Genomic DNA, 23,732 nt, shown 5'->3' with positions numbered 1-23,732 from the left:
TAGTTAAGGCAGTTCTTTCTTGTTCGTCTTACTCCTCTTCCTCAAATGCCCAGCCTCAGCTGACTGCTTTACTATTATTTTTATTATTATTATCAATATTATATTATTTCATAAAAAATAGTTTCTGAATTTATCATTGGCACTGTAATCGCTTTCCCAATTGAAGGCTTTTATTGTGGATGAATTATAACGGAAGTGCACTGCTAATCCTCGGGAGCGTGACAGCAGGTGAGTTGTGGCAGCGGTCAGTTGTTTGTGGGAAAGTGGACGCGCAGCAGAGCGCTCATCATGTCACCACTCGGACTAAAAGCCATTGTTGGAGAAAGTAAGTTTATTTTATACATTAGAACATTTGTACTTTTGTTAGATATTTTAACACAATTATCCATATGTGATGTAATGGGTATTATTATGTGACAATCAATGCAAAGTGTCTGGATAAGTGGTTATTCCCATAACCTTCAATCTGAAATATCAGCGTTCCTCGCATTATGTAACTTTTCCGATGATGGATGGTCATACAGGACAGTGCAGCTCCTAGTGGTTCTGTTTTTAATTTTTTTTTTTTTTTTTTGGGGGGGGAAGTTCGATGCGCAAATGACGCACAGACGCATCCAAACCGTGCGTCTTGCTACATGTTGTGTCTCCAGACTTAATTGTCACTGACATGAATTATCCAGCTATGAATGTTTTTGGCGGTGTTCTGGAAATTTCGTTTATTGAGCCGTTATTGTCATGAGAGCATGGAGTCCTCGTTTGGTGTAAATCCTGCCTCACTAATCTTTGTCTGTGCGGATTAAAGCGCTCTGACATCATCCTCAGAGGAAGAGGAGAGGACTCCAGTAGCCACAGTAACAACCACACTAGTGTTTGTTTCTACTGTCAGCTGGATGTCACCATCAGTAAACAGCAGTCCATTGTTAAACATCATGCGTCCTTTATTGTAATGTGGACACACACGCACGTCAGATCTGTGTACTCTCACGCAAACCACGAAGGTCCTACGAAACTAAAGATACGCAAACTGGAGGGGGAAAAAATCCAGTCAACTGTATCGTGGATTTTTCTTTGAAGGCGTTGCACAATCTTGAAATGACACATATCATCCCACCAGTGTAAAGCTTGTTTAAGCTGGGAATCCTTTCATATTTATATTTTAGTCTCAACATTAGATTAAATGCTGCCGTTTTCCAATAAGTCGATCTTTTATGTGGGTTGATTAATGACAGCCAAGGGCACAAATGAGATTGCTTCTGAATTATTAAGACAAATACTTTATACGTAAGTTACAAGTTCAAGATAACAATACACTGTCCTCTGGCTGGTGTTTATCCTTTACATTTGATAAGAATGCAGGAATTGAGCACTCGCGGATTGTACTTGGGATAAAAGCTGCAATTATATATTTTTTAAAAAGTACATATTTTTGTTTTACATAATATGTAAACTTTCACAACGATTTAACACTTTGAACCATGAGCAAATTGGTTTGATTTCTTAAAAAAAACATGGCAGTAAGCAACTTAGAAATGTTCCACAAATTGCAAGAAACTGGTCAGCTTAGAAAATAATTTTTTTAAAGCTTAGAGAAAAAGCAAGGGAAAAAAGAAAACTATGTTTGTTATTATCACACTTACATATTTAAAATGATACAGAATTATTATAATTTCTAAGCACTTTTTTGAGATGATTTTCTTGTTTTTCTTATTTGTTGTTTTATTTAAGTATTTATTTATTTATTTATTTATTTTTACAAATTTCTTGATTTTTTGGTCATTTCTTGTGAAGTTGCTCCTTGCATTCTTCCCATGTTTTTGAAAGAAGTCAAGGTTTTAAAGGGTTAAATAATAATAATCTGAAATAAAAACATTAATAACATAAGCAATAGTACTTTTAGAAGAAATTGGTTAACATTTTACCATGATTGTTGTTGCTTCTTATTGAGTTTTTCTTGGTGGGGGGGGCAGTACTGTATGTGAACATGTTAAAGTATTTCACCGTTTCACTTTCTATAACCTGCCACAGATGGGGTTGGGGAGCAGGGACTCACCTGGCTTTGGCTAATGCAGAGCTGCTTCATCTGATTAGTTTTACAGACATGAAATTGAAGAAGGATTGCTGCAGAAATATACATTTAGGTGCCAATCATCAAAAGCCATTTTTACTCAGAACGAGTGGTAATATTTTAAGATACAGATTTGTATAGATTTAACCCAAACTAAAAGTGAGGCATGCGGTTCCAGGTGGTAATACAATAACTATATCTAATGACTACATAGCACCATATCAGACTTTGATAACCCTCCTTTTTGACCTTCTAGAAGGCAGAAGGTTTACAAAATAAAATCACAGTTATCCTCGATCCTGCGACATCTTTGGAGTTGAAGATTGCGTTGCTTAAAATCAGCAGCTACTATGAAGATTCCATCTGGTTACTTAATGGTGATGTTGCTGCTGATGGCATCGTTCAGTTCCTGCAGTGCATTTTTTAATGTGGCATCAGAGTCTTGTATCATTATGGCCCCCACAAGGTCAGTCTATCCAGTGCAACAGCTTGATCCGGGAAGTCAAGTGTCAACCATGTCTCTGTGAAGAAGTGTGCAGAGCAGTCCCAGATCTCCTGTTGCTGCGTGAGCCAAAATCACTTCTCATCCACTTCATTCTCCTGCGATCAGACACTAGACAGTAGAAGACTTGGTAGAGGAACAGCTCCTGCTCCGAGTCAGGCGAGCCTCACCATGATACCGACTCTTTTCCCTCTTTTTGTCTGGCACTTTCAGTTTTGTTTTTTCCCCTACAGTCTGACCGGCTTGTTGGCGTATGCTGTCAGTGGGGACCCTTTTGTGGTCCATTGCATTCAGTCCAAGCCCCACACAACTTTTCTCGATGCTTAAGGTGCCACTCTTTCATAGAAATGTCGTGCTTCAGCAGAAGGGGCCATGGTGTTGAAAAATTGTTGCTGAATGAGCCTTAGTCCCATCTCATCTCATCTCATCCACCTGTTTCTCCCGCGAGTGGACATTAGACAGGAGAAGGCTTGGTAGAGGAACAGCTCTCGGTCCAATTCGGATCAGCCTCGCCCTGATACTGGCTCTCCTCTCTCTCTTTGTCTGGTGCCTTCGGTTTCGTTTCTCCCCTCTGACTCGCCGCTTGGATATCCTCTTGCGACTGCAGCATTCAGTCCAAACCCCACACAACTTCTCAGGATGTTGATGATGAAGTGCCACTCTATCGTAGAAAAGTCGTGCTTCAGCAGAAGGGGCCATGGTGTCCAAAAAATAGACAAATATAACAAAAAAGTAGCAAGGATTTGTGGAGCTACGAGCTGCTGCATCTACATGCGCTGCCGTTGTCATAGATATAAGTAAATAATGCAGAATGTGCTTTAAAGCCATTCTCATGTCAGATGATTCTGTGCTTATGTTGTGTATTTTCCCAAACACATTTGCAATTGATAAATTACCAGACAGACACAATGATTACAGGGACTTCCGGGCCACTGAGTGCCCACTATGTCCGGTTGATAATATAGCCTTGTTTCAGGTGTCTGTCAGTTGCTCCTCAGCTATCATCCAGCCTGTTGTTTTGGTTGCCATCAGTGTTATGATTTTTGTTCAGTCTCACTGCTCTCACCAGCTTTGTGTCAGCAGGCAGCTGTTTTCAATGACGTAAGTTCAATACTCACTCTGTGTTGAGCCTCAGTTTGGTCTCCACCAATTTCTAAGAGCTATATTTATCTCTTTGGCTGCTAAACGCTCCACTATGTTCACCAGGTGGACCCTAAATTAGTCTGTCTACATGAAGTGTGCAGTGTTTACCTGCACGGAGCCTGGCCACGGTCTTGAAAACTGATGATGTACTGAATAGAGCTGTCTGGAATACCATTTTCTGGACTCAGGAGCTTCACCATTAATCAACAGCGAACAAACAGTGATAGCAAAACCGTGCACATCACTGCATCGCCATCAGGTAGGGTCACAGATTCACCCCTGCAGTTAGGGAGGGCAACCTGTTCTCATCCGGACCATGTGCGCCATGGAGTGTCATGTGAGAGCGAGCCTGGTGTGCCTCTAACTGCTTGTCAGCGGTTGTGACACTGTACTGTTTTTAAAGTTAGGAAAAAGAAAACTCGTTGTGCTTCTGAAATGATAAGTGTACTCACTATTTAAGTTGTTAAAATTGTCCTGGTCTGTGCTGCAGGACAGGGCTCCATGCAAAGCTAGAATTATTCCAAGTATTGTTTTCTGATAGCCATATTGTTACATCCAGCATGTCAACCAAAATGGCAAAAAAATGTTAGAGTTGTGCATTTCTGCAAATCACGGATGCATTGTATATTTGTATATTATTATATAGCAGATTTGTTGAAACTGTAGGTTTCTTTCAAGGCTGTCAAACAATTTATCTTTTTTGTTGCCATGACTTACAGAATTTCAATAGTTAACTGTCATTCATCACATTTTTTTAATCAAATGTTTTCACTTCTATTATTCTGCATTTTAAACCAGGTATGAGGCCGACATTGACAAGGTCAAGCAGTTCTCAGCAGATTTTCTTGATCTGTAATCAAATTACAGTAAAAAACTACATGGTTCAGCATAAAGTGGGCAGACTTGTGGGTACCCATAGAACTGATTTTTATTCTGATATCTGGAGGTCAGAGATCAAGGTACCCCTGTGAAATGGCCATGCTGTCTTTCCATCAACAAAATGTAGCCTAACTTTGGAGTGATATTCAGCTCTTTTGCTGAGAAGTTAGCATAACATGGTTGGTATCATTGGATTTCTCAGTTCTTCTATTTGTATATGATAGCAGTATCATCACTAGCTTTAGCTATCATCTTGCTTTAAAACCCAGCCCGGTACAACCTCTGAAAGACAGAAATGTCGGCTGGAGATTAGCGTGGTAAAAAATGTGTTAAAATTATGTGTTATGTATGCTGGCAGTCCTAGGAATTTTTATATAGCTCAACTTTTTACATTTTATTAAGGCTGAAGGTAAGGCATAATTAATAGCGGGCCGCTTTGATGTGAGGATCTTTGCAGATCGTGTCCTCAGCTTCTCAGTCAGATCCACCCCTCCTCCACTCTTGTCCAAATATTGTTACCTCTGGCTCCAAAAAACACCTCGATGACAATGGCCAAAATGTAAAACTCAAGGCTTCAAAACAGGAGTCCACAAACCAATAAGTGATATCATGATTAATTCAGTGTCATAATAATTTGGTCTGCTCTAACAGCAAATCAAGAATCCCTAACAATGCCAAGTAGATATGGTATTAAATACTCCGAATTGAATTTTAGATCAATCATATTCGAATTATACTTATTTCTTTGAGCAAAAGCATAGATTTGGGGTTTTTGAGAAAACATTTGGGGCTGGAGCCTCACAAGCCACCCCTGCTCTGCCCCTGCTGAATCGTCTGATTTTGATTATGTATTTATTCTTTGTCTTACACATTGACTGTAAGTTTTATTAAATAGTATATTCTAAAAAAACCCTGAGATGCTACGTGCATGGATTTGTATACATCGTCTTATTTGAAAAGAATCTTATGTTGATTTAAAAAACAGTCTTTTCATACAACATGGACACAGTAGTGGTTGTGAGTTGGAGAGGTTATAGTCAGTCTTCTGTCTCAGTGAACAATACAGTCACCTTTTCTATCATGCCTGCTTTACCTACAGTATGTCACTGAGTTAACATTGTGTTTGCCAGAGGAGAGGAGCTGATATCCTACATAGTTACAGCCAGTCATTGTGATAAAGTACATTATTATAAAGATTATAATTAAAGCATCTATGTGCGACAGCAGCAGCAGTCTGTTGTTGTTTATCCCTGCCTGTGAAGGCTTTCTGTCAGGCAGTGGACCATTCTTTCATGAACACTTCCACATAATCCTGTCGACTAATTGGATAAACACAACCATTCACATTTACTGTCATCACAAGCTTTCCTCAGACAGCACAGTCTGGATATCTGACCCACTGTTATAGAAATGCTTTATGATAAATCATCAAAACTTTTCCTTAAATATCTGAAAAATAGTTAAAGAATTATCTCCAATTTCATCTTATGTCATTCATAACTATTATTATTGGCCAACAGTCAGCGTAGTATTATCATGTGATAATATGCTTATGACACCTTAGGAGCAGCTCTTTAAGTGACATGTCATTGTGGCTCTCTGGAAGCAGGGCATGTTGACTTATTTTGGAGGATGAGTGCTTGTCTGTGTATTTGTCTGTGTGTGTGTGTGTGTGTGTGTGTGTGTGTGTGTGTGTGTGTGTGTGAGAGAGAGCCGGTGATGCTGCCTCCCCATGACGTCACGTCCGCTGACACAGAAACGGCCCAGAAATAGCGGTGGGGAGTGGTGGATGGGGTAAGAGGATTGGGAGGATTGGCAGATTAGAGGCAGTGATTGCAGTGGGCCCGTCCCTCCCAGCACTGTTCCTTCATGTTCACTCTGACACACAGAGAAGTTGGGATGCTCCTCATCAATATAAGTGACAGCCTGTAAAATGCAAAACTCTGTCTTACATCAGCTTGATTCCCATTTCAGGTGACTTCTTCCTGTCTCTCCTAAATTAAATCCTCTGTTACTGATTGTATTAAAGTGTATATGGCATTTGTTGTTGAGATAATGATCCAGTTTCCTCCAGAGGGATCATGTTATTCTGCTGTCCCTCTGTTTCCCTGTTGTCCAGTTGCACTGCAGCTGCGTAGGCGTTTACTGTCCCTCGTGGTAAAGGATGTCATGAGATTGCGTGCATATGGCATTTTAATGCCTGTGCACTGGTGACAGTTGTGGCTGGAAGTGTTATTGGTTGTCCCTCTGACCCTTTCTCATGAACAGAATATCTCCAGAATACCTTGAGGGAGTTTATTTTTGGCACAAACATCCACTTGGACTCAAAATGAACTGATCAGATTTTGGTATGCTTTTGACCATGACTTAAGAATCCATATAGTAAATATTACACAATTTCACACAAATGTCCAATAGAATAAGATGAAGTTATCAAATTTTATATCCCAAAAGGTCAACTTGTGGCCATAAGACAACATCATATCTCAGGGACAGAAGGGGACACATTTTATTGTTTACTGAATGGATGACACTAAAAGGTTCTGCTGCTCTCATTTACATCTTTCACAAACAGAACCGGCTCAGGTGCAGCGCCAGCTCTATTCCTGGTGGCACCCTGGTGAGATCTGACAATGTGTCCACTTTCAAACATCCAACAATGCCTCTGCCATGCATATTATGACAAAAGCAATCAGGTGATTTGTATAAAAGGGACAGCTCCCTGCATAAATCTGCTGACAGAATACATTTTGACTGTCCAGAGACCAAATGTGGATTTTAGATTTGTACTATACAAATATCATTACTTCCTTTGTTTGAATTAGTGTGGAACAGCTCATGTAGAACCACAGAAGGTAATTTACAAAAAACAAACCAAAAAACTGGAGAATGCAGATGTAACACACATCTTCCTGCTGCTGGAGGCCTAAGGTATTTTAGCCAAACTGAAATAGAATTTGCCTTAGACAACAAGGCATGGAAATTGCTTGCTAGATAGAAATGCTAGTAAACATAATCAACAAGACGGGTGCTTTTGCCTCAGCAATTTGCATGTATTATGATGTTGTTTTTCCCCTCTCTCTTTCTCTGTCTCTCTTTCTATTTAAACTGTTAATTCACAACCATCTTCTGAAATGAAATCCAGGTTTTATGTTGATGTCTTGACTGAGCTACATTACATTTACCATCTTTACAGAGATAATGAACAATGTCATCAAGAAAGCAAGAGAAAAAGGAAAATGGAAGGTAACGCTGTTGTTATTCTTATCACATTTTGCATAATTCCAACTTAATCTCACACCGAATATGAATAAAACCACCTAAGATATCAAAATAAACTCCATATAAATGTGGGCTTTGTGTGTATCACTGTGTTACAGGTGCTGGTGGTGGACAAGCTGAGCATGAGGATGATCTCCTCTTGCTGTAAGATGACAGACATTATGTCAGAGGGAATCACCAGTAAGTACTGCCCAGGTCACCTTAGTTCACTTTTGCGGCTTTGAAATCTGCTTAATCAAAGGATCGATAAACCCACACTACCATGTGGATGAGTCATTTCTTGAATGTTGAATTGAAATATTTATGGATATCCATTATTTATATTTATTTATTTGAAAAAATATCTTAAGTGCTGCAGGAACGGTGTGTATGCTTTATTTCCAAGAGTGACTTGGGAAGATTGATATATGAGCATAAAGTGCAGAGTTAGAGTCAGGATGTAGTAAGCCTTGATCAGATACGATACGATACGATACGATACGATACGGTACGATACGATACGATACGATACGATACGATATGATACGATGCGATGCGATATGATAAGATACGATATGGTACGGTGCAGTACGATACGACACGACATGACTTGTCAGCACACCACAAGAAATACTTCATTGATCCCAAATTGTGACATGTTACAGTTGCTCTTGCTGTATATAATAAGCTTGGGGAAATATAAGAAAGTAGAAATAGAACTAAGAAGGTTTTTTTAAATGTGGACTATCTAACAATATAGACCACAGCATATAACTTTATATACAAATATATATTATATATATATTTTCTGCAGGACTGAGGAGTTCTTAGAAACTGCAAATTAGGGAGTATAGCTATAATATCATCAAGCGAATGGATGAGTATTGATTGTTGTTTCTGTGTGCCCTCCAGTTGTGGAAGACATAACTAAGCGGCGTGAGCCTTTGCCCAGCATGGAGGCCATCTATCTGATCACGCCCTCAGATGAGGTAAATGATACAGCAGCTGTTTATGATTCTATGATTGACAGCACAATCTGTCACTGAAGTCCCTGGCTTTCTGCATCATACACTTTTTTTTGCTTATTTTCTTTTTACTAATTTTCAGGTAATTTTCTTTTACTTCTTACTAATTTCTTACTATTTTTTTGTTGCTCATTTCCTTCTTCACATTTTTGAAAGAAATTTCAGCTTTTGAACAGAATCAAGAACTGTTGTTCCCTTTTACATCCACTCATAAGCTAAACCATTGTTCTCTGCTGTCTCAGTCTGTTGAGGGTCTGATCGATGACTTCAGAGACCCACAGAATCCAAGGTACCGAGGAGCTCATGTCTTCTTCACCGACAGTGAGTAAATCCACTCTACACCAACAAAATATAGATGGAACATCTGCTCTCACTCAAAGTGAGTCAAGAATCCTTGAACATTAGACTCTGTCAAAGTACACAAACCCAGTTTCATGTTAGGAAGTGCTTGTGCTTTAAAATACTTAAAGGTTCTCATCAGGGTTATTTCCTGACTTGACAAAGTTCCTGCCATCAACACAGCTCTCACACAACTTGTGTACAACTCCCTGTGTGGATTAACCTTTGTAACCTGGAGCTACATTACTTGTGCTGCTTCTAGACACATTTCAGGTATTTAAATCTTTTGAGAAAATTGGCTTGATTTCTTTCATAGAAATGGGGAAAAGGCAATGAATAACTGGACACAAATTGCAAGAAAATAGCATATTTCAAAAATTATTATTTTTTAAAAAGCCAGGGGAAAATGTCTAAAGAACTAATTTTGTTATTCATTAATTTCCATGTAGCTAATTAACTTTTTACCAATTTCATGCTATTTTTTTAAAGCCATTTCTTGTTAGGTTTCTCATCACCTTCTTTCCATATATTGTAAATAAATCAAGCCAATTTGTCAGGTTTTTAAAGGGTTAATCTAAACTACCTCATTTTATCTGCCAATATTAGGTCAATTGAACATTTTCAAATTTAGGAAAGTAACAACATTCAAGATTCACTCTTTTATCTAACTATGTCAGTGAGTCACCATGTTTTTCTGTAATTCTCTCCAGCCATCCCAGATATGCTGTTTGGACTGTTGACCAAATCCCGCGCCTCCAAAGCCATGAAGGCCTTGACCGAGATCCACATCGCCTTTCTGCCCTATGAATCTCAGGTAAAACACTGTCTAGACTGGGATTAGACCACATGGCAGCGGCTCGCTATCGTCTATCTCTGGTATGATGGATGTGGTTTGAAAGTATTTCAGCCAGTAGTGTGTAAAGAAACCTGCCTCTCATGTTGCTTTGAGTTTGTTGTCAAGGTGAGATGTAGTGTAGGGTATTCTGTATATCATCACCAAGGAACTGTATTAACATTTTTGAGATGTGTGGATACAGTGAAGCTTTATGTTTGTTAAATCAGTCACTAGAGGAGAGAGGCACTAGAAATGGACAAGAGAGCGATTTGTCATGAACCAAAAAACACTGGAGAATCAAACTGGGAGAATGCTCACTGAAAACAGCACTGGATATGAGCAAACAGTATCACTATGAACAGCAAAAACAATGTGGCAGCCTGGAAGAGAGAGAGCAGGTTTTTAAGCTGCAGTTGATGAGTGTGGAATGAGCAGCAAGTGTGCATGCAGCGCTGCAGCAGCAGGAAGCCACGGCCAGCCTCTGACAGCACACACTAACACAGCAGCACAAAACACAGCCAAAAAACCCAGGAAAAATATAGGACAAAACACACAAAGAGTCAGAAAGGTAAAGAAAAAGTTAGTTATTATTCTTTGCGTGTTCACTATGAATGACACCTATTATAGAATACATAGTCATCTGTTGCAATATAGATAATAGTGTCTTTAAAAATATGTCGCAGTTATCTTAACCCTTTAAAACCTGGGGCAATATCACTTTTCTTTCCCACATTTGTTTCAGAAAACATGATGGCAATGAGCAACTTGATAGGAAATACTCAACAGATTGCAAAAAAAAGTAGATTTAGACAATTATTGTTAGAAATCTGTGAAAAATGTCTTTGGGGGAAAAAAGGAAAAAAGCTAGAGGAAAAAAAATATATTTTATTGATCAAAATTACATCAAAATCATGTTACATAATTATTATAATTTTTATGCCTAAAAAATAAAATTCTGTTTTAGTTAATTCTGATCATGATGAATATTTCTTATGATTATTATTATTTTCATTATTATTATTATTGTGACTGTTTTTATTTATTTATTTTTTACTAAGTTTCAGGTAATTTTCTTGTATATCTTGCTAATTTTTGTGTCATTTCTTCTTGCTCATTTCCTTCTTCACATATTTTTGAAAGAAATTAAGCCAGTTTGCTCAGGATTCCAAGGGTTAACCATATTGTTATGATTTTGTGTATATTGGAGGAAGAACATCTTTCCTTCCAAATTAAAGAAAATGTGGTATCGCTGAAGATATTCATCAGTTGATAGATCAAGGATCAATGAACCTTGTAAGAAAAGGCTGGATCAAAGTCTCAAAGCGTGGGTGAACAGCATGCTCAGTACCCTCGATAAAGCCTGTCAGCCTCTGATATTGACAGAGTGGAGAAGGTGCCAAGGAGGAACAGTGCGACAGTGTTTTGTGCTGGATCAGCTTTAGCCGTCAATCCTCTGCTGTTGTCCTGTAGTTTTAATCCAGAGAGGGAGGGACACATCACACCAGCCCCTCCTCTCATCTCTTTACCTCATTGGCTGAGACAACCATCGCTCACACTCTGCAGCCAATGGGAACAGACAAGATGTGCGACAAGAGAAAGCCCAGGGACTGTTCTCATGTGATGGAGTCAGTAACAGATGGGTGCATGTACACAAGTGTTTTTAACTGAGTGTGTGTGGGAAAGGGTTTAATTAGTGTTTCAGCGCTCGTGCCAAGGTTCTAATGGCCAATACATTATTATTTTACCTTTAACCATTTTTAAGCCCACTTTATCTCTCAGTCATATCTGAAAAATGTTTAAATAACATTTAGATCACTGCAACTCTTTATGAAGCTGGGTATAATCAGGTATTAGTGCATACTTGTGCCAAATGCAACTGAACTTCACTTTGGATCAGTTCAGGTCATTGAATAGACAGTGTAGCAACAATCTTTTTTAACCCATTAAAACCTGGGCAATATGCCTTCATTTCTTTCAGTCATGGGAAGAATGCATTAAGTAAAGGAAGAAGAACTGTCCCAAAAAATATCAAGGAATTATTAAAAGAAAGAAAGAAAGAAAGAAATGAAAAATCAAAGAAATTACCTGAAAAAGTGCATAGAAATTATAATAATTTTGTAACACCGTAATACTACTACTACTACTACTACTACTAATAATAATAATAATAATAATTATTATTATTTTAACAAAAGAGGAAAAATAAGAAAAGTAAAAAAAAAACAGGCAAACAAGACTTGGAAAAAGTGATTAAAAATTTATAATAATTATTAACATATTTTAACATGATTTTTTTTTAATCTAATTATGATAATTGTATATAAAAGATTTTACCTAGCTCTTTCCTTATTCCTTGGACACTTTTTCTGTCTTTTTCATTTTTCCCCTAGACATTCTTAAAAAAATATTTTTTGAAAAATCTATGAATTCCTGCAATTTGTGGAACATTTCTAACTGAGTTGCTTGCTGTATTTTTCCCATGCTTTTGAAAGGAATCCCACCTATTTGCTCAGGGTTCAAATGTTAAAATATTTGTGAAAGGCATCTGAATGCAGCAGGAGAAAAGTGATGTCGCTCCAGGTTTCAGAGGGTTAAGGACAAGAATGGAGTTAAGATTGGACCTCATGTTGTCTCTCTGTCATGTCCTCTGTGTGTCCAGGTCTTCTCCCTGGACAAAGTGGATGCCTTTCAGGACTTCTACAGCCCCTTCAAGGCTGATGTGAAGAACAACATGTTGGAGCGCTGTGCTGAGCAGATCGCCACCCTGTGTGCCACACTCAAAGAGTATCCTGGAGTCCGATACAGAGGGTGGGAGCAACTGGGAAAACCTATTTCTTTAGACTGTTTTCTTTACTGTTTGGAGTTTTTTGTTGCTAGTCACAAACTTTCTCATTTTACAGCTAAACAGTACACTTAAACATGCTTCTGAAAACATTTCTGATTCATATTTGATCAGAGATGACTAGTTTGACAATTTGTCTGCAGTTAACAACCAGTGAGTGACATGATTGCCTAAAGGCTCAGCTCTGATTGGTGGTTTTCATTCACATGCAGCAACGTCATTAGAAATGCTACAAGGCAATAGTGTAGGCAAAGGAATATGATTCTTGTTTAGAGATTCCTTTCCCATTTAGTGTTTTGAGAATATAGTGACAGCCTCAGCAAATATAAAAAGGTTATTTCTGATAAAACTCACCAGCTGTAGTTTTGTCATGTCATTTTTCTTTACAGCAGCAAAAGAGCAGGATGGGAGATAGTCTCAAAAGTAGTGTAGTTGTAGTATTGAAAGCAACCCTGCAAGATCCCCAGTCTTTGCAAAATCAAAATTACACAGCATAGGTTCTTGGATGAAATGTTAAACTTTTGTTGCTGTTTGGCCTTTTGTTTAGATGCCAATAGCATTTTGGGGGCCCAAAAATGCAAACTATTGAGTTTCAGAGTGTAATCTTTTGAAAACGCCAACCCTTCTGTTGCTGTGTAAACTGGCAATGCACGGATTCTGTGAGAACAGTAACATCGCAGCCGCACTTCATGCAGGCACGTGGTGTTTTTTCTGTTGTGTGTCATTACAAAGTTACACTACCAGCTACTGGCCTGGCATGCATAACTACAGTTTGAATTATTTTTGCAGATCCTTGTACATTAAATTTTTTTATCATATGAACATTTTTTTTTTAAGGACAGGCTTTTCTGTTTTTAGTAGGGCCTAAATTTGATAGGGTGTCACACTTTAGTATTTTCAAAGTCTTTTTGTGTATAAAAGGCACAAGTTTTGCAAAACCAGACCTCTAGTCATATTGACATAGGTCTGGGAAATATTTCTATCCCATTTTTTTTTGATTGACATAACATCAAACTTTTATCGGTTTGTCTTTTGGTTTGTCTGAAAGGATAAATCTGCGTTTTTTTCGTCAACAGTTTGGCCGAGTGTAGGCTACATTTGCTTTTCCCGCTGTGTGATGCTGTATTGTGTGTGTTTATTTCAGGGAGTACAAAGACTGTGCAGTTCTGGCTCAGATGCTTCAGGAGAAGCTGGATGGTTACAAGGCTGATGACCCCACCATGGGAGAGGTAGGGAAATGTAGCCCCCTTTAAATGGACCAAAAAAGAGTTGTCAGCAGTCGTCTGCTAGTAAAGAGTAAAAAACATCCGTCAGTCCTCCACAGTGTGCACAATATTTTGTCTCTGTTCTGATGCATCCAGGGTCCAGACAAGTCTCGCACTCAGCTGCTCATTCTGGATCGCGGCTTTGATCCTGTGTCTCCCATCCTGCATGAGCTCACGCTGCAGGCCATGGCCTACGATCTGCTGGGCATCGAGAACGACGTCTACAAGTAAAGATTCTGTAGCTACACCGGTCCAAAGAATTAATGGCCATGCTTCATACTGATGTTTTCTGAAGACTAATTTGCCCTCCTTCTTTATTTCTTCAGACACGTCAAACACCGTCAGACACCGTCAAACACCTGTCAAACACCGTCAGACACTGTCAGACACTGTCAAACACTGTCAAACACCGTGAAAAACTACAAAAAAATAAAAATAAAAAACATAAAAGTTGGAAAGACATGCATTTTACACGCACTCTCAGTGTAGCATCCATCATTCAGCAGTCCAATGAGCACGACTGAAATGTGTTAAAATAAAACAAAATGACCAAAAGTATTCCATCAATGTCCTTGTAAGACACATTAACATAACTAAAACATGACACAAAGTAAAGAACAATTACCATCTGCACCTCTAGGAACACGTGTAGAAGTGGGTAGTGGGTCATTTTGTCTTCATTGCTCAATTTCCTTAAGAAATAAGGGTAAAAAGGCCAAAATGGTGAAACAATGTCCTATTTTAGTACAAGGAGGAAGCAAAGAAACAAACTGCTCTGCATAACATAAAAATGATCAAATTCTTCAGTGTCCATCTTCGTAATTTTCCATTAACTTAAAAAAAAAAAAAATAAAGTTACACTCATACAGCCTGTAAACCTGTCCGGCCCTGTCTGTCAGGTTTGAGACCAGTGGCATGGGAGAGACGAGGATGAAGGAGGTGTTGCTGGATGAGGACGATGACCTGTGGCTGACTCTGAGACACAAACACATCGCAGAAGTGTCGACGTGAGTGGCTTTGACTTTCTGCTCACACATACACACTCATTGCATGCACCACAAAAACACACTCTCCTGTCTGAAGCTGTCACAGAGCTTTGATTCTCTCAGGAGTCAGCAGAGTCACTGAGAACGTCCTCACTTTTCATTCATCAGTTCATTTTTTCCTGATTTCCTCGTCCTTTTCTGTCTCTCTGGGCAGGGCTGTGACTCGTTCTCTCAAAGAGTTCTCTGCCAGCAAAAAGATGAACACTGGAGAAAAGGTAGAGGACACACTGTATCACTGTGCTCCTGTTTCAGGATCTGTTACTGAGTCTCAGTTCCTGACTGTCCTTCACACTGAGGCGGAGGAACAACACGCAGTGCTTTAGCTGCATTTTAAAAGTTAACTTCTGTATTTTTCAACATTTCCCCTATTCTCCTATGTTTTTGTGTTGAAATAGCTAATGGAGACAACATTTTTTAAAGTTGTCCTGGATTAAGTGGTAGCAGCAAAACAAGCTGTACTGTTATGTTAATGAGCAATTGTGCACAATCAATGTGTGTCCACTGAAAGTGTTTTGCTATTGCCAGATCCAAATTGTTAAAGCCCCAAAATCACTATCACTGAACCTACCAGACCCCATTAAAAAAACAGTAATTTTATAATAGTGAAACCATTTGCAGACGAAAGTGTTTTGCTACTGCCAGATCCAAATTGTTAAAGCCCCAAAATCACTATCACTGAACCTACCAGACCCCATTAAAAAAACAGTAATTTTATAATAGTGAAACCATTTGCAGATGAATTCCCTGAAAGCCATGCTTGAGTAAAAGTACAGATATCTTACCAGAAAGGTTTAATTCATTAGAATATTATTTGAGTAAAAGTCTGAAAGTATCTGAAATTTACCCCATTTCGATATCAGAAGTCATTTTTTTAATAAATTAAATTAGTTATTTAATGTATGTAAGTATTGAAAGTAAAAGTACACGTAGATGCTGGTAATAAAAACAATTCAAAGAATTCTGAGGATTACTAAGTTTATTCCTTTACAACATGTACAGCATCTTAAAACCATCGTGTAGTAAGTAGCTTAGATAGTAGCTAAGGTGTTTGGGGCAAATGTATTGGGGTAAAGTCTGAAAGTATCTGAAATTTACCCTATTTCGATATCAGAAGTCATTTTTTTAATAAATTAAATTAGTTATTAAAGTATTGAAAGTAAAAGTACACGTAGATGCTGCTAATAAAAACAATTCAAAGAATTCTGAGGATTACTAAGTTTATTCCTTTACAACATGTACAGCATCTTAAAACCATCGTGTAGTAAGTAGCTTAGATAGTAGCTAAGGTGTTTGGGGCAAATGTATTGGAGTAAAAGTATACATTTGGTTTAGGAAATGTTGTGGAGTAAAAAATCAACTCTAGTACAGATGTTCCCAAAAATAACCCAAGTACTGTATTTATGTGTTATTACTTCGTTACACTTTATTTAAGTCAACAGAAACAAAATAAAACTCATGAAAGCCATCTTAGTTCATATTTTCTTTGTTCCAAAATAACATGCCCTGGTTTGGTTGAAATAAATGCTTAATTCACCCCATTAGATGTGGAAACATTTTGGCTCCATACAGTTTTAAATGACTGTTTATTTAAATTGATTCTGGTGGGTTTGCCAATGGTGATTTTAGGTTACTTTTTCTGGTTAAATAAAAAGGAAGAATTTTAATGTGAGCCTGTCAGTGGCAAAAACAAACACTTTTAGTAGTCATAAAGTGCACAGATACTCAGGGTGGTTCTATTGCAGCCTGTTTTGCTGCTGCTGGACCACTTTCAGAAATGGTTGCTCCCATTATTCACTGTGACGCAATAACATGGTGAAATAGGGTGCAGGTTGAAAAATACACAAGTTACCCTTTAATAAAGTAAAAACTAAGATTTAGGATGAAGACAGTCAAGAAAAAGTAAAACATTTATTGGAAAATCTACTTAAAGCAGCCTCAACCAATATTTTTTATATTTCAAAAAAAGAGTAAATGTATCATTGACCACAACCAATGTTATCATATCAAAGTAAAGAGTAACCGTGTAACTGATCACTCAAAGCATTACTAAAACACATCACTCATCTGTGTGTTTCAGACCACCATGAAGGAACTGTCTCAGATGCTGAAGAAGATGCCTCAGTATCAGAAAGAGCTCAGCAAGGTAACAGCTCAAGTATTCCTCTGCATCTGTACAGTCACAGCATGTTAGTTTTGAGAGTTTGTTAAGGGTCATCCAAAGCAACATATGCAGTCAAAATCTCAGTAGGCGGGTTTCCATTTCAGGTTTATGCAAAACTTAAGCAACAATTTTCAAATGTCAAAAAAACACAATTGTGAGATGACTGCATTTCCACTGAATGATGCTATGAGACTTCTCTCACAATGTTACGTGACTTCTACTCCTGCAATAACCGACATGCGCATAGCCATAGCATCATGTAATCTATAGAAGCCAAAAAGTGTCTCCATTGCAGTTTTGAGAAATATGGCTTTTTCAAAAAAATCACCTGAAATACCACCTCATGCAAGCATAAAAACGTTTTCAAAACTGATGTGTTTCCATCAGGCATATTTTATATTTGCAAATCCTATTTCATAATATGACGGTTAAAGGAAACCTGCCAATTTTACCACTGTTTTAACCATTACTCGGCAAGGAAAGAAAATGTCTATGAAATTAAATTATAACAATTTGAGCACAGAGGTTTAGGAAAACATCTTTTATGTACAGCTGTAGACTTTATTTCGCATATATGAACCTTCTAAAAACTCTTTGGTATTGTCTGCAGCAGACTGTGTTCTCTGTGTCAAACTCACTGACAGCATCTCTCCTCTCTGACTCATTCAGTATTCCACTCACCTCCACCTGGCTGAAGACTGCATGAACCGTTACCAGGGAACTGTGGACAAACTCTGTCGTGTCGAACAGGTAGATCCCACAGAGGCCTCAGTCATGTAGTTAGATCTGTCTCTAGACAGAGTCACAACAAAAGCAGCATGAGGCAGCATGATGTGGGATATGTGCTCATCTGCTTTCATTGCTTTTCTATCCTTTTTTTTCAGTAATATTTTTTGGGGGGAGTATTAGGTGAACAGAAACATGAAAATACAATGCAAATGGAAACGATTATCCTTGTATATTTTGGTAGTTTCCCTCTGGTTGCCTCCCACTCAACCCCCAAAGCATTGCAGATGCAAAAAGGTTAGAATAAAATAAAATAAAATACAATAAAATTACATAAAACAAAATAAAATAAAATGACTAGTTCTGACACAATTTTTTTTGTGCTGCTTTCAAAAGCCTTTGACAAGTATTTAAACCTTTGAACCTTGTGCACATTGCTGTGATTTCTTTTAAAAACATGGGGAAAAGGCAATGAGCAACTTAGTGAGAAATGTTCCACAAATTTACAGAAATTTGAAAAAAAAAGAAAAAAAACAACTAAATTTATAATAATCATAATTACATATTTAAAATTATTTCACAGAATTATTCTAACATTTAGGCACTTTTCCAAGGTTACTCCCTTATTATTTTTTTATTTGTTCTTTATTTAATAAAAAAAAAAATCACAACTAATTTTGGGTCATTTTTCTCATTCATTGCTCATTGTCTTCTCTCCATGTTTCTGAGAGAAATCAAGCCAATTTGCTCAGATTTCAAAGGGTTAAATGGTTTGTTGATTAGGATATGAGGGGAGAATGCATCCACATACAGGTTCTTCTCTAACATCTAAAATAGATAACACAGAAAAATCTGATCACGTGTTGTTAAATTGGAACGTATGTTGAGGTCATGTTCTCATCTGTCCTCTGTTGTTTTGAAGGACCTGGCGATGGGCGTGGATGCAGAGGGTGAGAAGATCAAGGATCCCATGAGGCTCATTGTCCCCATCCTGCTGGATGCTAACGTCAGTGTGTCTGACAAGATCCGCATCATCCTGCTCTACATCTTCCTCAAAAACGGTCAGATATCCACCGCCTGTTCCGGATGTTTTCATAACAAATCATTTAAAAACTGAAAAGCACGCTCAGAATCTTTAGATGGAATCATGCATTCATATTTATAATATTTGTCCATTCTCAGTTTTTTTGTGTTTGCATGCTTTTTGCCATATTTCTAAATGTGCATGCATGTGTGTTTGGACTGAGAATCTATGTTGCATGTGTGTGTGTGTCAGGTGTGACTGAGGAGAACCTGTGTAAGCTCCTCCAGCATGCCAACATCCCACCAGAGGACAGTGACATCATTTCCAACATGGCCCACATGGGCATCCCCATTGTCTCCGAGGTGAGCTGTCCTGCCCCAGGACCTCAGTGTCCCATTATCAACTCTGAAGGTTGAAGGTCAAACCTTCCTTTCTTCTGAGATATTTGGGGCAGTGTTTCCAAAATATGTAGCCGTAGGGTCCAGATTTTCTCCTTAGTTCAAGCTCCACACATAAGAGAAATTACTACATATTTAATTTTATTTCAAAAATTGTAAACAACATGTTGACGTATAAAACACAGTGAAATGAAACTAATATTGCAAAAATGAAGTGCAATTACTTAAAAATTACTAAACGAAATAGCGCTGCAGCCAAAAAAAGTGCATATTATTTCTTCAAGATCAGTTACATAAAACTGCTGCAAAGAAATAGCATGTTTAATAGGCCAAATGATACCATGAACAGGGAAATAGATAGTAGCTGAACAGGAGGAGACTATATTTCAAAATAAAAGCCCTGTTCTGGAGTCACAACATAACATACCTTTTTAGAATGACTCATCCTTCCAATAAAAGATAACACTGCTTTTATTCTGGATGGTTTTCACTGCCAAAAGAGTCCCATGAAAAGACTCAAACCAACAATGTGTTAGTCCGTCTCTACATCATTTCTGTGTTCCCACTTTACGACATCAAAGCATATAAGCACAATGAAGTACTTCCCAACTCGGAAACTCCGACCTTCCGACATTACATGAATGCAACATGATACCAAATTGGAGTGGAAGTCCTTTCTGTAAAAGCATGTTTTTTCAAAAGTTTGTTATGGGTGGCTATAACACCCATTATTATTAACTCTGCCGAGAAGCACAATATTCACTTTTTGTCTGAAAAACAACATTTGAGAATGACACTCTTAAATATTTCGGGGAGTTGAACTGTTGATGTGTGAATTGTGACAGCACATGTGTGATCAGCGGTGTTTCTATACAGGTCACTGTCAAGAAAGCCAAGAAGCCCGATCGTAAGGAGCGAATCAGCGAGCAGACCTACCAGCTCTCCAGGTGGACTCCTCTCGTCAAGGATCTCATTGAGGTTCTTATAATGCTTTTACCATACACACATACATTCAGTCATGATGCAGTGTGACTTTCTGTGTGTACATTCGCCATTGTCTGTGTTTATACTCACCGCTCTGTAGAGAAACGCCTTTATGGGCAGGTGTGTGGTGTTCTTCTGTGGTGTGTCATTACAAAGTTACATCACCAGTTACTGGCCTGGCATGCACACTTCAATGTTTTTTGCTGTTTTTTTTCAGATCTGTGTACATATGGATCATTTTCATGATGTTATCATATGAACACAGATTTTTTATTTTTTTTTTAAATGCAAAGGAAAGAATTTGCCTTTGTTTTTTGCAGGACCATTGTCATCTAAATGTGGCCTTAAACTGATGAACTGGTAACTGGAGAGGTGCCAGTTTGCATCCTGTGCACTGCTGAGATGCCATTGAGCATGGCACATTACCCCCAACTGCACCTGTCTATGGGCAGCCCCTCGCTCTGACATCTGTCCACTTAATGCATGTACATAGGTCCTGCTTGTGTATGTGTGTATATTTTAGGCCTGCGTTTGTTACATATACTGATAACAGAAGAGTGAAAAAGTGTTTTTTATAAAAAATAAATTATATATTTATGAATGTTAATCCCATGTAAATGTGGCTTTCGATAGTATTTTGGGTGAGAACAGTAACATGGGTAAGTCTGTTGTTGGTGCAAACTGTAACCTGTGTTTCTGCAGGACGCCATTGAAGACAAACTTGACCCAAAGCAGTACCCGTACATTTCCCAGCGACAAGCATCTGCCAAAGCCAGTGCTCCATCAAGGTGTGTTTTTAATGTGCCACTCTTGCACCTCATGTAACACATTACTTTAATAACTGGCTTAACCCTTTGAAACCTGAGCATTTTGGCTTCATTGCTTGCAAACATGGGAATAAGGCAATTAACAACAAAAGAAAAAAAATCCAAAAAATTGAAGAAATAGTAAAAAGTACAAGAAAATTTGTACAATTTGTGCAACGTTTATTACCAAATTGCTCATTGCGCTTTCCCATGTTTTTGAAAGAAATGACACCAATATGCTCAGGGTTGAAATACTTGTGAAAAGCATCAAAATCAGCACAAGAAAAGTGATGGTTCAGGTTGCAAAGGGTTAATTAGTAAAAAATAAAATAAAACAAAAACCAAAAACCCCCAATATAATTAGCTAGTTTTGAGTCATTATTGTTTTGAAATTATTTTATTTTTTATATGAGAGTCTTACAATGTTGACTCAAAGGGAAAAACCTCACTGATGTTTTAAAGTAAATACTAATCTGTGTCCTTGTTTGACATCTTCCAGTGCTCGCTATGGTAACTGGCACAAGAACAGGGGGCCCACTGAGATTAAGACGGGCCCCCAGGATCATCGTCTTCATTATTGGAGGGATGACATACAGCGAGATGCGCTGTGTCTATGAGGTCACTCAGGCCAATGGCAAATGGGAGGCTCTGATTGGTGAGTTCATGGACACAAGGTCCCCAAACTTTGCTGAGCAGCAGTAATAAATGAATATTTGATTATTCTTTATACACACTAAAATTGAATGCACTTCACATGTGCTATCAGTTTGAATTGTGAAAGCGGCTTTTAGTGACTAAAGCACTAACGTCTAGTTTTCATTTGAAGGCTAATCCTTGTTTTACCTCAGTAATATCTCTGTGATGTAATATTCATCACATTCTTCTCATAGTGGCTCGATGGGCTTGACTTGGTAATCCGTGTGGATAAATCCTCCAGAGTGTTCGGATCTTGCTGATGTCCCTGTGTGGAAATCTTATGTTAGTGTTCCTGGAGTCGCTGACTCAGCAGAGCTTGACTCCTGTGTGATGGCATTAATCACATTCTCTGTGAAAGCGGATATGTTGTAACGCCTCTCAGGGAATGGATGCAGTGTCAGGTACAGACAGGAAGGAGCAGAGAACGAGCGAATCTGCAAAAATCATATCTGCAGTTCACATTGCATTCAGCCTTTAGTCACATTGACCTCTCTGTACACTTTTGTTCAGCAGTTTTTTGCAACTTTTAAGATGTCTGCGAATTATTTTTTTGTGTGTGTGTTGTGAGCAGTCTAATGTGTATCTTAACCCTTTAAAACTTGAGCAAATTGGCTTGATTCCAGAAGAAGGAAAAGAACAACTAAAAAAGTAATGACTGAAAAATTAAATGGATGAGTAAAAAGTACAAGAAAATTAAGAAAAACTAAAAAAAAAAAAATAGAAAATCTGTTTAGAAAAAAAATAAAAATAAAAATTAAATGAATCAATCAATCAATAAATAAATTAAGTTTTTGAAAACAACAACAACAACAACAACAACAACAACAACAACAACAAAAAGGAAATGACCTGAAAAAAAGTGCTTTAAAAGTTTGATATATATTGTATATATGTATATATATATATATATGTATGTATATATATATATATATATATATACATATATTCTGAATATATTTTTTCCCTAGCTTTTTTTTTTCTTCTTTTTTTTAGACATTTTTCTCTAGCTTTTTTAAACTAATTTTCTAAATCTACTAATTTCTTGAAATTTTGTGGAACAGTTCTCACCAAGTTGCTCTGTACCTTTTTCCCCATGCTTTTGAAATAAATCAAACCAACTTGCTCGGAGTTCAAAGGTTTAAACATGTGAAAGCAGCACAAGGAAAGTGATATGGCTCCAGGTTTCAAAAGGTAAACAAGAATTGAGGATTCGCTCTGAGTTTTCAGGATTTTGTCACCCGTAGGTTCCACCCACGTTCTCACCCCACCTAAGTACTTAAAGGAACTACAGCACCCAGACTTCCTGGACCCCAACGCCCCTCCAGAGGGCACAGAGGGCACAGAGGGCACAGAGGAGCCGCCTGCAGAATGAACAGACATTCCACTGATTTGGAAGTAAATACACAAGTCGTGATGTGATTTGTGAATCCCTGTGTTCCCCCGTGTCAGTCCACCCAGCCAGTGTGTGACCTGTGAACCACTGCTCCCTGCAGCTTGTTGTCAGTGATTTTCATGAGGCGGGTTTCCATTACAGGTTTGCTTAAAACTTAAGTGATATTTTCAAAATGTTGAGAAGGCACAACTGCGAGATGACTGCATTTCCACTGAGTGATATTATGCAACTTCTCCTCTTGTGATAATATTCCAAGAAGCATGGTGATGGATGATCAAAACATTAGCAGCTTTATTTCTTTTGCAGACTTTTTTGAATCACCTGAAATACTACCTCATGTAA

General features: G+C 38.0%; 1 protein-coding gene across 1 annotated transcript; it reads left to right on the top strand.

Annotated features, from left to right (window-relative positions):
• The first annotated feature begins 273 nt into the window (after positions 1-273).
• Positions 274-23,369, top strand: LOC121944618 (syntaxin-binding protein 1-like). The gene is given in 20 exon segments (XM_042488474.1): positions 274-325; positions 7,786-7,835; positions 7,970-8,051; positions 8,763-8,839; positions 9,118-9,196; positions 9,925-10,028; positions 12,709-12,857; positions 14,036-14,120; positions 14,253-14,383; positions 15,056-15,163; positions 15,357-15,417; positions 17,280-17,345; positions 18,033-18,113; positions 19,012-19,150; positions 19,366-19,475; positions 20,388-20,489; positions 21,198-21,283; positions 21,801-21,855; positions 21,857-21,956; positions 23,242-23,369. Coding segments are annotated over 20 exon segments (1,830 nt in total). The 5' UTR covers positions 274-288.
• The last annotated feature ends 363 nt before the right edge of the window (positions 23,370-23,732 follow it).

This window comes from Plectropomus leopardus, chromosome 6, assembly GCF_008729295.1.
Source record: "Plectropomus leopardus isolate mb chromosome 6, YSFRI_Pleo_2.0, whole genome shotgun sequence".
NCBI lineage: Eukaryota > Metazoa > Chordata > Actinopteri > Perciformes > Serranidae > Plectropomus > Plectropomus leopardus.
The sequence above is the reverse complement of the archived record's forward strand: the minus strand, read 5'-3'. Positions and strand labels throughout refer to the sequence as shown.